Source organism: Tinamus guttatus, unplaced genomic scaffold, assembly GCF_059628265.1.
Source record: "Tinamus guttatus ecotype Peru unplaced genomic scaffold, ASM5962826v1 Tinamus_guttatus_pri_ptg000060l, whole genome shotgun sequence".
In the NCBI taxonomy this organism is placed as follows: Eukaryota; Metazoa; Chordata; class Aves; order Tinamiformes; family Tinamidae; genus Tinamus; species Tinamus guttatus.
This window is the reverse complement of record NW_028288594.1, coordinates 7,300,292-7,315,540: the sequence shown is the minus strand read 5'-3', so window position 1 is coordinate 7,315,540 and position 15,249 is coordinate 7,300,292. Positions and strand designations below refer to the sequence as shown.

The window sequence follows — 15,249 nt, the reverse complement described above, 5'->3', positions numbered from 1 at the left end:
CAGCTGTATCTACAAAGACTCGTTCAACAACTTTGCAAAGATGGCTCTGTTTTGTATTATGATGCTAACTGGGTATGGAAATAGGGTGTTTTTTTCATTCTCCACAGGGAAAATTCACCATAAGAAGGACAATATTGGTAGAGGGCAAGCTTTTTTTCCTCAAAGAAAGTACCTTTAGACAAAAATAGTACCTTTAGACAAAAGGTGCTGTCTTAATAGTTGATAAGCAGAGTCTTGCTAGCTTTTAAAATCTTACTTTAATAAGCATTTTAAATGGAAATTGCTATTTGGCGGAGTTGCCCCTTTTTGTTTTTGACTACCTTTTTTTTTTCTTTTTGATAAAGAATGCAAAGGTTACTTAATTCCTTGTGCAAGAAATTACAGCATTGCAAAGCTTGATATATTTTTGCTTTTTAACTGTCATCTGTGTTAGCTTGTTATAGAACAAAAGAAAAAATTGAAAAGCCCTGCTATTCTCTGGTTACATCTCTTATCCTTCTTTGCTTTGTATACTGTGCCTGTGTTGGCTGTGATTTGTTTCCCCCTCTGCAGTGCTCCTGTATGCCGTGTTAAATGCAGGAGTGCTCCTGGCACATCTGTTCTCTAAAGCATCTTCAGGATTGATCAGGAGGATTCTTTTGTACAAGTAAAATTCAGTCCGTGGCACTCGCTTGTACTTTTGCCCTCAGGGCTCGGGGCTGCCTCTGAACCCTGGAGCAGCTCTGTGGCCCTCACCCTGGCTTGCTGTGAGAGCAGCAGAAATCCCTTCCACAGAGGATTGCCATCCCAACCTCCGAGGGCAGGAAATGTGGTTTGCAAAAAGCCGATCTCCACTGGCTGAGCTGGGGATTAAGCACAACTTTGCCATTTCAGTGTCTAGACTGAAAATTCATCCTTCCTAGCAGCTCTAGGGCTGTCTTGGAGATGGCTGGATAGGGTATGACTGGGAAAGCTGATCCTGCCATCTCCCTCATGGTGCCGGTTGCTCCGCAGGGACTTTCAGCATCCACATGTTTCCTGCCAGGCTGTGGCTTACTTGCTTTTTGTCTTCCTCCAGTGGTGGGGAAATTTCTTGGGGGTCAAGTAGTAACTTCCATATAAAAGAAAAATTCAGTGGCAGTTGCTGAAGCTGGGAGTCTGGGATTAGAGCCCAGCGTAGCATAAGACTGTAGCAAAATTGTGAGAGTTTCCAACTAGTGATCCACTAAATGATCACAGTCATTTAGAGGCTAAAATCAAAATCTGTGTGCAAACTCTTTTTCTTATTTGACAACATGTTCATTTTAGTTGAGCTTTTTCTTTTTTCTTGTTTAATTCCTCTTGAGTCACTAAAACTGCAGCTGGGTCCAATGGGGAGAACATGTAGCCCTAAGAAATGCCTGGCAGATAATTTTCATCTTTTAACTTATATCAAAGCTCTATTCACCTTGCTTAAGAAGGGGATTCTTGAACTTTTTTTCAACCTCGACCCTTCTTTAAATGGCTAACTTGCATAAATGAGTCTTAAAGTGGATATTTTGGGGCTAAATAAGACATTCTTGGTGGTGGTTATTGAGACATGAAATGATTACTTGTCATCCTTTGAAACTGCATTGCATTTAAATGCAGTGGTACACAGGCACTTACCACTACCTTCATCTCCATTAATCCTTACTCACAGCCTGAAAATTGAACATTCTCTCAGCCTTATGGGATATACTGAAATTCTCAGAGTTATAATTGCTTTTCAATATGCCATCTTGCATATTACTCAATTTGAAGAGGTTTCCTTCTGAACAGAAAATATTTAGTGAATTCCATAGTGTGTATTTTTCTCTTTCTAATCAGTTTTATCCCTCAGTTCATTGCAGACTCAAAGGAAGAATAAAAATTGAACTCACTTGACCATGATTGATTTGAAAATTCAGAGGGCAACTTCTAGGTTATTGATGGCCTTTAAATTGTAGTGTGGTGTACCTGGCTGTGCCTGCGAAACTCATCAGCATTCCATGTCTTTGTAGTTGCTTTTGTTGTTTGCTTAGAGATAAGGGTTGTAAATTTAGATGTGCATGCAATAACCTTATCAGACAAAGGTGTAGTGTTGTCTTGAAAGTCTTTGCAATGTCTGCCTAAATAAATGAGCCCTTTTTTCTAGCGATCCATAGGAAAAGCAGAGCAGCAGAATCGCATTTGAGAATGAAGAAGTTGAGTCCTGATCCAGTTTTTGATATGGTGGAAGTTGCCCAGTGTCATTGCCACCCTGGTTGGGTTTGAGAGAGGGAAAATGGGAACTGGATTTGCACTGAGGCAGGTCCTCTTGAGCTCTGCCCTGAACTGGGGGAAACTGCTGCTCTACACAGAAATTTGGACTGTGGGAACCACAGCATGGAGCTGGGGAAGCAAAAGGAGACAAAAAAGAGTGAATATTAAGAAATTCTCCCTTAACTTCCCTTTTCAAATTCAGCCCTAAACAAAAGCAAGTCAAAATGAAACCTATCACGGGGAATTTCCAACTAGAATTTAACCTTTTCCCCCCTGTTTAAGGTACTCAGCGTTGTGTGTGTCAGTAAAAGCTGTAGAAGGGAATAGGAGTTACTTCTAGGTAGTGAGCTGTGTGGTCACATGTGATGAAGATGAGCAGTTGGTGTTGAGATGCTCCACTGAAGGCTGCAGCACAGCTGCTGTGAACATGCTGAATTTGAAGGTCAGTGAAGGTGTGAGGTAACGGCATAGATGTTGGTCCATGTGAAAGATTCGTATGTTTTGAAGAAATATAACTGTGTTTTTGTCTCACTGCGGTATGAAGAAGAAAGGCCAACATCTTTCACATTTCTGAAGCTATTCTATTTCCCAGTCTGGGCAATTAACAGGTTTTTTTCCTTTTCCTGATAGTGTTAGTTTCCTGAGATGGTCAAAAGAAAACACCAAACAAAGTGTTCATGTTTTCCAGATTGTTTTTCACATTTCTTTCAATATGCAATCCTATTTGTTGCTATACTTTTGCAGAAATCTTTTCTTCTCTCTCTCACCATTTTAAAAACTTGTATTTGTACAACCTGGAAAAACTGCTCCAGCAGTGAACTGCTGAACAAACTTTATACTGAAATACATGAGCAGAAAATCTGTATTTTTATTTTAGGTTGGCAAATACCTATATTAACTCAGTGCAGTTGTTTCTCTCTGGATGCTCATGTGTGTTTCTTCTAATAATGAGGCTGACAGCCTTGCTGATGAGTACAGGTACACTAATGTTTTTGTTATTGTACATTTTATTATATTGTAGGTTTAGGAGGTTTAGGACAATGCTCTGTGTATTTGTTGTATTAGTGTTTTAATGAGTGAATTTCCTACCTCTTATTTCACTAAGGAGGTTGAAGCAGAGCTCTGGGGAACAAGATACACTTGTAGGGAAGTCTGATGCTTTTGGAAGAAATATGAATGTTTTATATCTCTTTGTTGTGTGGGGGTGCTGCTAAAGCTTCTAAAACAGTAGAAGACAGTCTTGATCTTTTGAATGTATCAACTATTTTCTTTGAAATGCACCACTGATCAGCCTTACAGGAGCCAGGGTGAAAAGGATGCTTGTGGTGATGTGTGGCCATATCAAAGCATCTCTGTGTTTTTGAGCTTTGTTTTTTATAACATCTGAAAAACTGCCATGTACTGACAAAAACTCACCTGTTCTTTCCTGTACAGAAAGACAGTTTTTGGATATATCACCCAGTCATGGACTGAAGGAATTTATTCTCTTTTGTCTACTAGACCATGTCACATGTCAAAAGGGCAAACTTCTGATATAAAAGCTGTTCCATCTGCTGGCTTAGCTTTGTAGTTTCTTGTCTCAGATCAGAGATCAGAGCATCCTTAAATTAGCAGGATTGCAGAAATGCTGATAGAAAGGATAAGTAGCCCCAAGACACTTTGAGTAGAAAGTAGTAAAAAACCCTAGCAAACACTGTTGCATCTCCTGAGACTAAATTACAGACTTGGACTGCGACATTCATTTGCAGGTTTGTGCACTGGAATATAAATGTTGACAAGCTAAATTTGTGCCTTTCTGATGTGGTCCTTTTTTCTTTTCCAAATAGAAATAACTATGACTTTAGTAACTGTTGAGATCTCAGTCTATCCACTTACTCATTGGATTTCCATGATGGATATGGAATTTCTTGCCACCTGAAGATGTGTGTCCTGAGAAGTCTATGCTCTAATGAAAAGGATAGTGGATGGGATAAAGGACACAGTACCTTCATTTTGCAGAAGCAGATGTTGTGATTCTTTTTCAACTTCTGGAATTAGAGAACATTTCCTTAATTATCAAGCCATTTTTCTTTAACTTTGTCACTTTGCTCTGTGACCTCTTTAATTCAAGTATGTTAGTTGGAGATGCATCGATGCTTGTTTGAAATACATTTTTTGGCTTCATATGCCCTGGTGTCATGTGATTGCTCTGTTCCTCATCTTGTTTCCTAATCCATTATGTGAATTAAGAATTAAACAGCAGACATGCTTGTTTGAGTAAAACCAATTAGAGATTTTTTGAGAGGCCCTCGTGTCTTTCAGAAACAGACTTGACTACTTTTTGTGAGACAAGGTTGCTAGTACAGAATGTATCATAAAAGGATGCTCTATAAATGCACTGATTGAGTAATACTTCTATGTCAAGATTTACAGACATATGAAAGAACACTTATGTAATTTACAGTCATTTGGAAGGAGTTCATGATTAGCTAAACTAGTGATGTTTTCTTGCAGTATAGCGAGGAAGAAAAGGAATATTGTTGTGTTCTTAAGTACTTTCTCTTAGTGTAAGATCAGCTAACAGATGGAGTGCACAGCTGTGCATGCTGGTATTGCCAGTCACTGGGAAAGGAGGAGGAGGAAAAAAAAAAGGAATTTTTGTTTATAGAGAAAATTGTTCTTTTTCTGTTCACCTCCCCACTTATGTTACCTCACCTCTTCACTTACGAAGATAACAATAATAGCAGAATGTAGTAGAATGTGTTAGGTCTGGTGAGATGCTCATTGACTCTTGATATGGATATCCTGTCTTGATCTCTTCAAATATGTGTGTTTTTGCATTGCCTTTTTTCTTTGAGGGTAGGGGGATATTTCTTTACACATACACCCGGTTGATCTCTAAAGGTGGAAGGTTAATTTCAGCAGGAATATCCAGATCTTTATTTCCCATCTTTAAAAAGGCAAAATGTAACTAGAAAGAAGAAAAACAGATGAAACAGAAGGCATCAGTTGTCACTCCTGAGCACTGTTAGAGGCATTATATGAAATGCATGCTTTATGTCTATAAAACAAAGTATCCTATTAAGTGGGTAATGCTAAGAGGAATTTTATCTAGCCTATAAATACAAGTGATTTTTTCCAACTTCAAATCCCAGTACAGAGACAATTTACTGTTGCAATCAAAATGATGCACACAATTTAACTTCAGCACCATCTGTAACTCTGATGGTGTTTTAATAATAAATAAAATTATATCTTGGCACCAAAAGTCCCACTTAATACCTTTAAGCTCCAAGCAAGGTCTCCAAGAGGAAGCTGGAATACCTCTGATTCATTCTGAAATATCCTTTATGTTTACTTTAAAATAAATATATCAAGACTGAAATAGCAAGCTGTGGACAAATGGTCTGTATGGCCTTGCTAGTTTTTGATAGTCAGGCTTTGTGCTACACTTATTAGCTTGTTAAGGTTGCTTTGAATCTCAGGGTTTCTGGTGCAGGGGAGAGTTTGCCCATCTGTGTCTGATTCAGCAGAGAAGCACCAGCATGGGTGCTGGCAGAGGGGCACCCATGGCAGGCACCTTCCTTCCCTCTGCAAACTCTACCGAGAAGTAGTAATGCAAACTTCATATTCAAAGATGTTCTGTATATTTACCTCAATGTGAATAGGGCACTACTAAAAGTAGCCCAAACCCGAGGTATAAGAAGCCTGCAGAGTGCAGGGGTTGGGGATCTCTGCTAATTGTCCTGTTCATTCTGGAAATATTGGTGACCTTTAGGAATGACCTTTACAAGTGTAAATCAATGTGGTTTTTTCCTGTTGACAGGAATTCTGCTTAATTTTGGTAATATATTAACTGTATTTTGGGAGCCTGCTGTGCTTAGAAACATTTGAAATCCTGTCTCTCTAGGACTGGGATGCATTTTTCTCAATTTTTTTATAATTGTTGCAGGTGTTGAAGACTCACAAAATATAAAACTAAATCTGATATTTGAGCACAAAGCCTTTACTGCGATCTGCTTTTATACGTAGTATCTGCTTTTGCTAACTTTCTGGCAAATTTCAATGGAGCAAGGGTGTGTTGGTGTTTATATGTCATATCAGTGTTTTGGAAATCTGAACTGAAAAATGTTTATATTTGTGTTTAGATAATCTTTTGGGGGCTAAAATTAAAAAAAAAAAAAAAGTGCTTAGGATTTAATTGCTTTTACTTTGGCAATCAAAACTAAAGTAAGCAATTAAAAACATTAAACCAAACAATTTCAAAATAGTTGAGGACTTTTTATTTGTTCTTTGTTGTTGTCAGTTTCATCATCATTTTCTGAAATTTGGAAGTGGATAAAAACAAAAAAGTTGGTGAAAATAAATGTTTTTATTACTTTCAAAAGCAAGATGGCTGATGGGAAGCTTAATGGTAGGGATGATGTTAGCACAGCAAATGGTCTTGGATTGCCTGTGTTGTTCAAAGTGATCATGAGCATAGCCAAGGTCAGCAGTCAGTTGTCACATGCAGGTCAACATCTATATTGATATGGAATTTGCCTGAGGAGGATGGTTTATGGATACAATTAGGTGCTGTTTTCTTATTTTGTATCTTTTTCCTGATTATCTGGTCAGCAAGAAAACAAAGGAGAAAACTAGAAAGTAACTACTTTAAGTGTCCATATGCTTTCAATGATTCTGTGACATGGAGTTGTTTCTTTATTAGAATCAGCTGTTTTTGATAGAAAGGCAGCTAAAGAAACACAGGTGGTGTTCTGATGGGCACACTGCTAAAGGAAAAGGAGTAGGGGATAGAAAATAGAAGTCTGGGAGCAGCTGGAGTAAAGTGAAGAAAATTAATTTCTGTCAGAGCAAATAAGAGAGATGAGGCTGGATTGCATGGTGGGAATAAGCAGATTTTGCTTTTGCTTTACCATCAGTCTCTTTTGTAACCTTGAACAAAGGCTTTTTGGTGAGTGTGAGCAGGAAGGAGGTGTAATGTAACATCCTTTCTTAAAGAATTTGGAGATTGTGAGGGGTTTTTCTGTGCTTTTTTTGCCCCCTTCCCCCCCCCCCTTTTTTTTCTTTCTTTCTCTGGCTTCCCATGGAAACTAGACTTACGTGATGACCCACACTTTATGTGCACCTCTTACCTCTTTGACCTTCATGGCCAATCTCAGGTAGGTTTGACAAGGAGATACTGGTCGCATATCTGTATGTTTCCATGTCATCCAAACAGCTGGTGAGTTAGGGAAGACAGACTGTAGAAGTGCCCTTACCAATGCTGTCTTATTTACCAGCCTCTTATTTTCTGGAGTGTTTTTTTTTTTTTTTTTTTGACTTCTTTTTTTTTTGAAATGTTTGTTTTCAGATACCCAAGGGCAAGGTGGCTCTTATGTATATAGCATTTCTGACAAGGAATGTGTCGAAGCTACTGTGCAAGTGACCTGGAATGCTGAACGTAAGCAAGCCAAGTCAACCTATGCATTTTTGCTTTATGATACTTTGAAATTCCACTTGGCATATAAAGACTGGCATGTCCCGCACTGTAGCGTTGTGCACATAGAGCAATTGATGCAATTTCTGGTGCTATGAGATTGATTTTAACTGAGGGAAGGACAGAAGAGTGACCTTGTATCTTTTGGAGAATCCGCTCATGAAACTGCTTCATTTGAAGGCTATTCCTTGTACTCCTATAGTCAATCATTGTTCTTTTCTGTTAAAAGTCAGGGTGGATTTGTCCTGACATACTCAGAACTCTTTTCTGTCCTAAATCCGGAAGCCTTAAGGTTACGTGCTTTTATAGTTAAGTATGAATTAAAGGAAGAACTCATGGCAGTAATGCTCCAGTTAGAAGAAAACCAAATAAGAATTGAAGAAGTTAGTTTGATGTTGTAATACTGTAGCTGAAGAGATCTGAGTGAGTGGTTTATGTGGAGACTGAAGCAAGGGAATGGAAATGTGGATGGTGGATAGAAAGATTGTCATTTCTTAGAGTAGACCCTCTTAGGACCACCTTAAATGCATTCTTCTGAAGTGTTTTACACTTGATACACTACTGGGAAATGTGTTATCCCATAGTGACCCAATGATATCATTAGCTACCAAAGAGCTCTCAGAGCTTATAACATGGGCAAGTAGGGGATCAGCAGGCTGATGTGCTGTGTTCTCGTGTGGTCTAAGAGCAGTGAACTGAGGAGACGCAGCAGTCTAGACATTAGCTAAACTGCAGTCTCTATGTGCAGTTACATTCAACCGCATCTTTGAAGTGATACTGAATAGTCCTTATGGCAATGATTTTAATATCCACAGTTATGAAAAACTAGTTCATTTATGATAGGTTATGTAATCTTGATATTTATAAATGCCATTTAAAAATGTAAATATAACTTATTAGACATCAGACATATTATCAGTTGCTTCCAATCAGACTACCATTTTCCATCTGAAATGCTTCTTGTAGAAATTCGTCCATCTCGCACGTTATATGAGATATACCAGCAAATTCTTTGCAATTTAGCCTATGAATGCCACACATGATATCTTCCCAGAGCATATCTCACTTAAAATTTGTGAGGCATTTTTAACAAACAAAAGTAAAGCTATGTGTAGTTTCTCATTAATGTGTAGACTGCTCTAAGGAAGGTATTCATGATGCCTGCCTCAGATGCCTAAGTGCGGAAGGCTCTGAAGGGGGCTGTCATAGAGGGTGACTGCAAAGAGAGGAATGGGGTTATTTCCTGGAGGAGTGTGTTTCACTGCTAGACCTTCTTGACTTTGGGCAGTTAGGTCGTGTAGAAAATCCTCTTTTCGGAAAGGGTCGAGCTGGTTTCATTACTACCATAATGTAGGTCTGTCCCTAAGACCTTACACATTTTCATGAGAAGCTCCCAACCACTCAATTAGGTTTTATAGGATGCAGAAATCTGGGAGAGTTCAGTGCCCTAATGTACTCACAAACTGAGATCTTTGCTTAAACCGCCTTCCAGGTTACAAGTAAGATCAAATTTAACAGGTGTGCTTTAATTTGCAGATTTTTTTTGAGTCCAATAAGGACAATTATAATCTGACCCCTCCTCTACCAAAGGACCACAGCACTCTACAAATATTTCCATGTTACAGACAGAAGTTCTCTCTGAGCCTTAGAGGCTATTAGTGATAGAGAATCTGCTCAGGATCTTAGTAACTTGTTGGCTAATTGTCCTCACTGTCAAAACCTCAGTGGCCTACTTGTCCTAAAGTTATCTAATTCATGAATTATTTTATTTTTTAGGCCTTTTTACTGCTGATAATGTAACAGAGTAAGAGAATTTCATATTTAAGCTTGCTTTATAAGATTCATCAGTCAGTGTGCTGATATGAGTTACATTGGTTATGCTAATTTTCATACAGAGTTGCTTTTTCACTGAACACCACTCGGGTTGCATGAAATACTTTTAGAATTCTGAACACTAAGTGCAATTTTTTTCCCCGCTTATGCAACTTCTTCAAAAGCAGTGTTGGGTTTGTTTAATTAGCTATTTCTCAGAGAAATGAGCTAAATGGAATCTCTTATTCTGCCATTCTTTAACTCTTCTTTAACCTTAAACCTTTTTGTCTTCCAGTTTAAATATTGTCCCTGTGCTTCACTATTGGGAACTTTCCAGTGCTATGGGGTTTAAGCTCTAAACTGGTGATTCAGTTGTCTTTATTCTGGTGTCAGCTACTCAGTCTGTATTTGTAATGTCTGTCCCACTTGTGCCATCCCATCTTATTTGCTAATTAATTGGGATATTACTTTTGTGTTCTTTCTGGAAGCTAATATATCATCCTCTTTCAGAATACAATGGACTCCAATATTTAATATAATTCATCATGACAGTCAGTTTTCCCATCCTCTTATCAATATAAAAATCCATATTGAGAAATCTGCCTATTTAAAGTGTTCTTTCTGGCTGTCTTTCTCCCTTTGTGCCATATTTGTGTGCTTTTAGCATCCTTCCTCAAGAGTCTGTATTTCCCAACAACTTGATTTGGAGTTGCAGACATCAGCTTATTCACTAGCGGTGTAATACTGGCTTTATTGATATGTTTATTGGAAGAGAATATTCTTTAACACCTCCCCCCTCAACACCCCTCCTTCCCCTCCCCCCAAAAAAGCAAAAAGCAAACAAACAAAAACCCCCATATGTAGCTCCAGAACTCAGTCAAGTACCTAAGCAAGTTCTAACTATGGCTTGCATAAACATTTGTCCCCCTGTCCAGTGTGTGTTCTGGTGCCACAGATATTAAGTAATGTTGCTGCCCTGTTGATCAGATGATGAATAAACTAGTCTTTTTTTTAAGGAAAGGAAAGTTTTAATTGGCAAAAGTCTCTCGAATATTCTACACAGTCACTGCACAAAACAGATGAGTAGTGTTTTACTGCAGTTCAGCTCTTTATGCAAAAGGCACCTTCCACTTTTTGGATCACTAAATTTACCACCCTAGCTGTGAAATCATTTATGCTTTTATTCTTTGACTTTTGTAACCCTGAAGTATCATTAGTGGATTTCCTTTTCCCCCTGCAAATTGTATATTTACTCTGAGAACATGAGAATGCTGTGGTATCTGAGATCTTGCTAATGTGCAGGACTTTTCCAGTAATTAGATGCATGTTTCCTCCTTGGGAGATTCAATTAAAAATAAGTGTGTGGGTTTTTTATTCCCTACTGAAAGGCTATTTTTGGATGTGTATGTGACAGCATTGTAATAAGCAAACTTACTTTGCCTAACTTCGTTCTCATGCAAGCATTATGTGCTCAAAAATTCAACTTCAGAGTTAGCCTAATCCAATTGAAACTATCCTCGGATGAAGATGTGGCTAAGAGGGGGAAAAATGTAGCAGACAGCTTATTTGAGCTTATGAAACTTATTTGTCATTACATGTGTGCATGAGTTTGAGCAAAAAAAGATGAGTTCATGATTTGTACGGCGTAGGAGTCTTGTGAATTATGGGTCATGCTTTCAAATGTTGCTGCGCAAAGCTGGGTATCATGTCCCTATAGCTCACTTCTATAGAATTTGTCACTTCAGCTCCTCAGTTAGGTATCTCCTTTAGAGAAGGCTTTCCAAAGACATCTCTGAAGTGGTACCTAAAACCTGCCGTGTTCTTCCAGCCACTTGTGCAGCAAGAGTCGTTTAATGAGAGCGTATGACATGAAATTGTGCACACTCAACAATTCTAGACTCAGAAAACTGAGTTCTCAAGCATTTTAAGTGTTTGGCATCCTAAAAGCAGTTCCTGTTCAATTGCTTCCTCACCAGGCTGTTGTTCCGGAGGGTTAATTTTGGCGTTACACCCAGCAGTGGTGCAGTTTGGTCAGAGGGATGTCAAGCACAAGTTTCTTCCTTTTCCAGTCTCAGTCCCCTACACAGCAATGCACAGCACTGCAAGGCAGATGACGTTGACCTATTTGTTACTTGACAGATGATCTCTCTTTTTTTTTCTCCTGTTTTTGTTTTTAGATAACTGTGATGCTGCGCTGGTATCTCCCTTACCTTCATCAGCGTTTACCAGTTCCTCTGAGCTGTCCAGTATACATAGTCCCAGCTTTGCAAAGCTCAACAGACGAGAGGGTAAGATTGCTGTATGAAATGCCTAAAATATGTATATCTTTAATCACAGTTCTAAAAAATATTTTATGCTGTTTGTATTCAGTGTATTCAGGGCCAAGTCAAGTAGGGCCCTTCATTTTTGCTTTTGAGAGCTTTATTTAGGAGCAGCTCATTCATTTACTGTAGAAAACTCCTATTGTGTTTGTGTATCTCTGCTTCTCTTGTAAGAATACCATGAAGGAAATTCAGCTGCTACTATTGCTTTTAGTTATAGCTCCCATAGCCTTTAGAGACTGAAGGTCATTCAGCTTGAGACTTTATTCTAAAATGTGGATGTCTATTAAAGCTAGTAGGAATTAAGTCTAAGAGTTCTATTGGAATTCAATGATTGTGTAACTCTGCAGAAAAAGAAAGATTGAGTGGAAGAACTTTGTAGACCTTTACAGACCTTCCAGGGAGAAATGTTTGAGGTCTGTATAATAAGTTCATGCATAAGGGAAAATTGTTAGGCTCAAAATTAATACTAGAAAAGGGCAAATGGCAGCATTGAGGTTCCTAAATCAATATTATATGAAATCCAGTTGTGGGTTTGCTGTGTTTTAGAGCCATACTAACAATATCTAAAATACATGAACTTTATTTTCTGTGCTTAGTTTATAATCATTAACTTTTACTTAGATGTTCTAAAATATTTTATCCACGTAGTGGGATTTAATGTCTGAAGAGCTAGAATACATGCAGGGTAATATTGGGAAGCTTCATGCTCTCTATTGGTGCAAATCCTGGGATCAGGAAGACAAGGAATATGTCAGGAACAGAGAAACTGAGCCCTGAAGTAGTTTCAGGTGTATAAACATGTTCTACATCATATTTTGAAAGCCTAAGTGATAACTGATGGACTAGGACTGATCTAGAAGTTAAAATATGCCTTAGCTGAGTTTCTGTTGCACAGAAATGCATATTTATAGTATCAACAAAATTGATAAGAATATTTCATTTTGGGTTTGAGGAGCCCTGATAGAAGATGGATGAGGAACCTTTCTTGCAGACTTCAAGGTAGACATCTTTAAAAGAGATAGCATTTACTAATGTATTTTGTGTGGTGGTTTTTTTATTTATTTTGCACTAGGCTATGTTTTTCAAAGCATTTTCATTAGCTTAGCTTTCTTTGTAATTAATGTAGTGAGTAATGTAATAATGCTGCAAGGACTAGTACTTTGAGGTAAATAGCTGGATAAATGTTTGTTAACATAAATAAGAATGAAACAGGTGAAAATGAATTTGTAAAGTGCAACACAGATCTACATCAATAGAAAGTTTTCATTCATCAAGTTGGTTCAGTTACGAAAAACAAGAACCAAAAGTCTGTTTCCAAAAGGCTGACAGCACTGAAATATACTGTTTTTAATAAAAATAATAATAATAAAAATGAATTAAGCTTTGTAAGAACTGCTGAAAGTGTTCAATTAAAGTGCTGATAAACTGGTACTGGAAATAGTAAAAATGTGTAATTCTCATAAATATGATTCTGTTGCATGGAATGCATTACTTATCTGTGAGAGGGAGTAATCAACTTTTTGTTTACAGTAGATAAATAGATGAAAAAGAACGAGAAAATTGCTACAATATGACTGTATAAACTGAGCATTTTCTGTTTCCTATTAGCTCTCAGTCTAAGCAGTCATTATAAGTAAGTGTGTATGGAATATAAAAAATATATAATGTCAAATGGAATTTGTTTTATGTCCAGGAAGTGTTTGATCTGGGCATTAATGTAAAATTGTACAGCAGGGAAGCACTTAGTTTCAGCAGGAAGTCCAAGAGTTTGCAGCACGATATAAAGCCAGTTGAGCTGTTTGCAAGGCACTATAGGGTGAAAACTAGCATTTCACTTGCTCCATATTAATAAACTCCAAGTAAGAATGGGCATCCCAAGCAGCCTCATGCAGCATCAAGGAGCACAGATGATGTAATACTGGGCTGAAGTGCAATTTTCATACCAATTATGGCAAAATGTACAAACAGTTTGAAAAAATGGGGTAAAGAGTATTAGACTGTATTTTTTTTTCCAGTTATTTTAGGTCTCCGACTGAGAAACCATATGATCCTCATTCTTGTATTTCTAGTGTTATAATTTGTTGCCATGGAGAATATGAGCTTGTGCACCAGCATCCTGGGCCTCGGCTTCTCCAGTAGGGCGACTTCTCCCTGTTGTGTTGAACCTCCCTCCCCAGATCACCTGCAGAAAACCTAAGCTGTGCTGGCTGTGAGAAATCCTGGCATAGCCTTTTGGGGTTGTACAGGGTCCTAACAATGCCAGTGGGGATCTCGTGAGCAGAGCAGGAAAACATATACACTCCTCAGGCATAATGTTGTAAAGTGCCAAGCACAAGAAGAGTTTGATCATTCTTTTTCCTATATTTTTTATAGGAGAGACAATTTGGTGTCCTCATGAATATTTTATAACTTTTCAGGTCACCAACTTGAATATCTGTATGCTGTGGCTGTAATCAATGCTGCTTTGTTTTGTAATTATGCGGCACTAATCATAAGTGATATTCTGTCCTATTCAATGATGCTTCCCTAGGGTGAGCATCAGTGGTGAGTGGAGGAGCAAATGGCACAACTCTGGATATGCTTTTCTGTTAGTTAGTAAAATGTTTGGGTGAGGTGTGACATTAAAGGAACAATATGTACAAAAGCCATGTGCCTGCAGAGATCATTCTGGACAAAGATACCAGTATGCTTTCTGATGCTTGCTTTGTAGCACACATAAAGGTGGAGAAAAAGAATACTTATCTATTTTGACAATCATAGGGGTAGATTTGGGATAGTCATGGAAGTTGTATCTGCTTATTCATTGACTGGCAGATGAGAGAGAGAGGCCCAATGGGAAACCAATAGGCTTGGTTCTTACTCTGAGTCAAGCCTCCAATGTAACTTTGGTGCAGTGTTATTTTAACTACTAATCTTACAAGTTAGTAGAATTTCTGTCTATCTATAGTAATTATAAAGATGTGAGGTTTGAGAGAGGAAATGGGGTGTTTTTTAATTATCTTTTTTCTTTTTTGTGTCTTTTTCTGTTCTCATCCTGTGGGGAAGGCAGCTGCAGTTATGCAAAGACGGGCTGTAAAATCTAACACCTGTCTCTTTTGCAAGATGCTCTTCTGGCCTGCAAGAGCCAAGCAAACCTGCAGAGATGATGCTAACAGCAAGTGTTGTTGCTGTGCTATGCAGTGCTTAAATCTAAAGAATGGCATTTTGTACAGAGAAATGTGCCCATATGAAATGATACATAGTTCAGAGATGGTAGGTAGGTAACCAGTGATTTGAGTACCTTAGATCACTGCGGATCTCCCAGATGTTCGCTGAATGTATATCACTGTTTTGACTTACCTCCTAAATTATAAACCTGCTGTGTTGTCCTCATGCTTGAAAGCAACCACCCATTCCCCCAGTACTTTAAAGAAA

At 38.2% G+C, this 15,249-nt stretch overlaps 1 protein-coding gene across 1 annotated transcript in view; it reads left to right on the top strand.

The window, feature by feature from the left end:
* Window positions 1–15,249, top strand: part of CNTNAP5 (contactin associated protein family member 5) — a 248,404-nt gene that overhangs the window by 52,941 nt on the left and 180,214 nt on the right. The window contains exon 2 of the mRNA XM_088519572.1: window positions 11,689–11,799. Coding sequence (XP_088375698.1) covers window positions 11,689–11,799 — 111 coding nt within the window. The remainder of the gene's footprint in view (window positions 1–11,688; window positions 11,800–15,249) is intronic.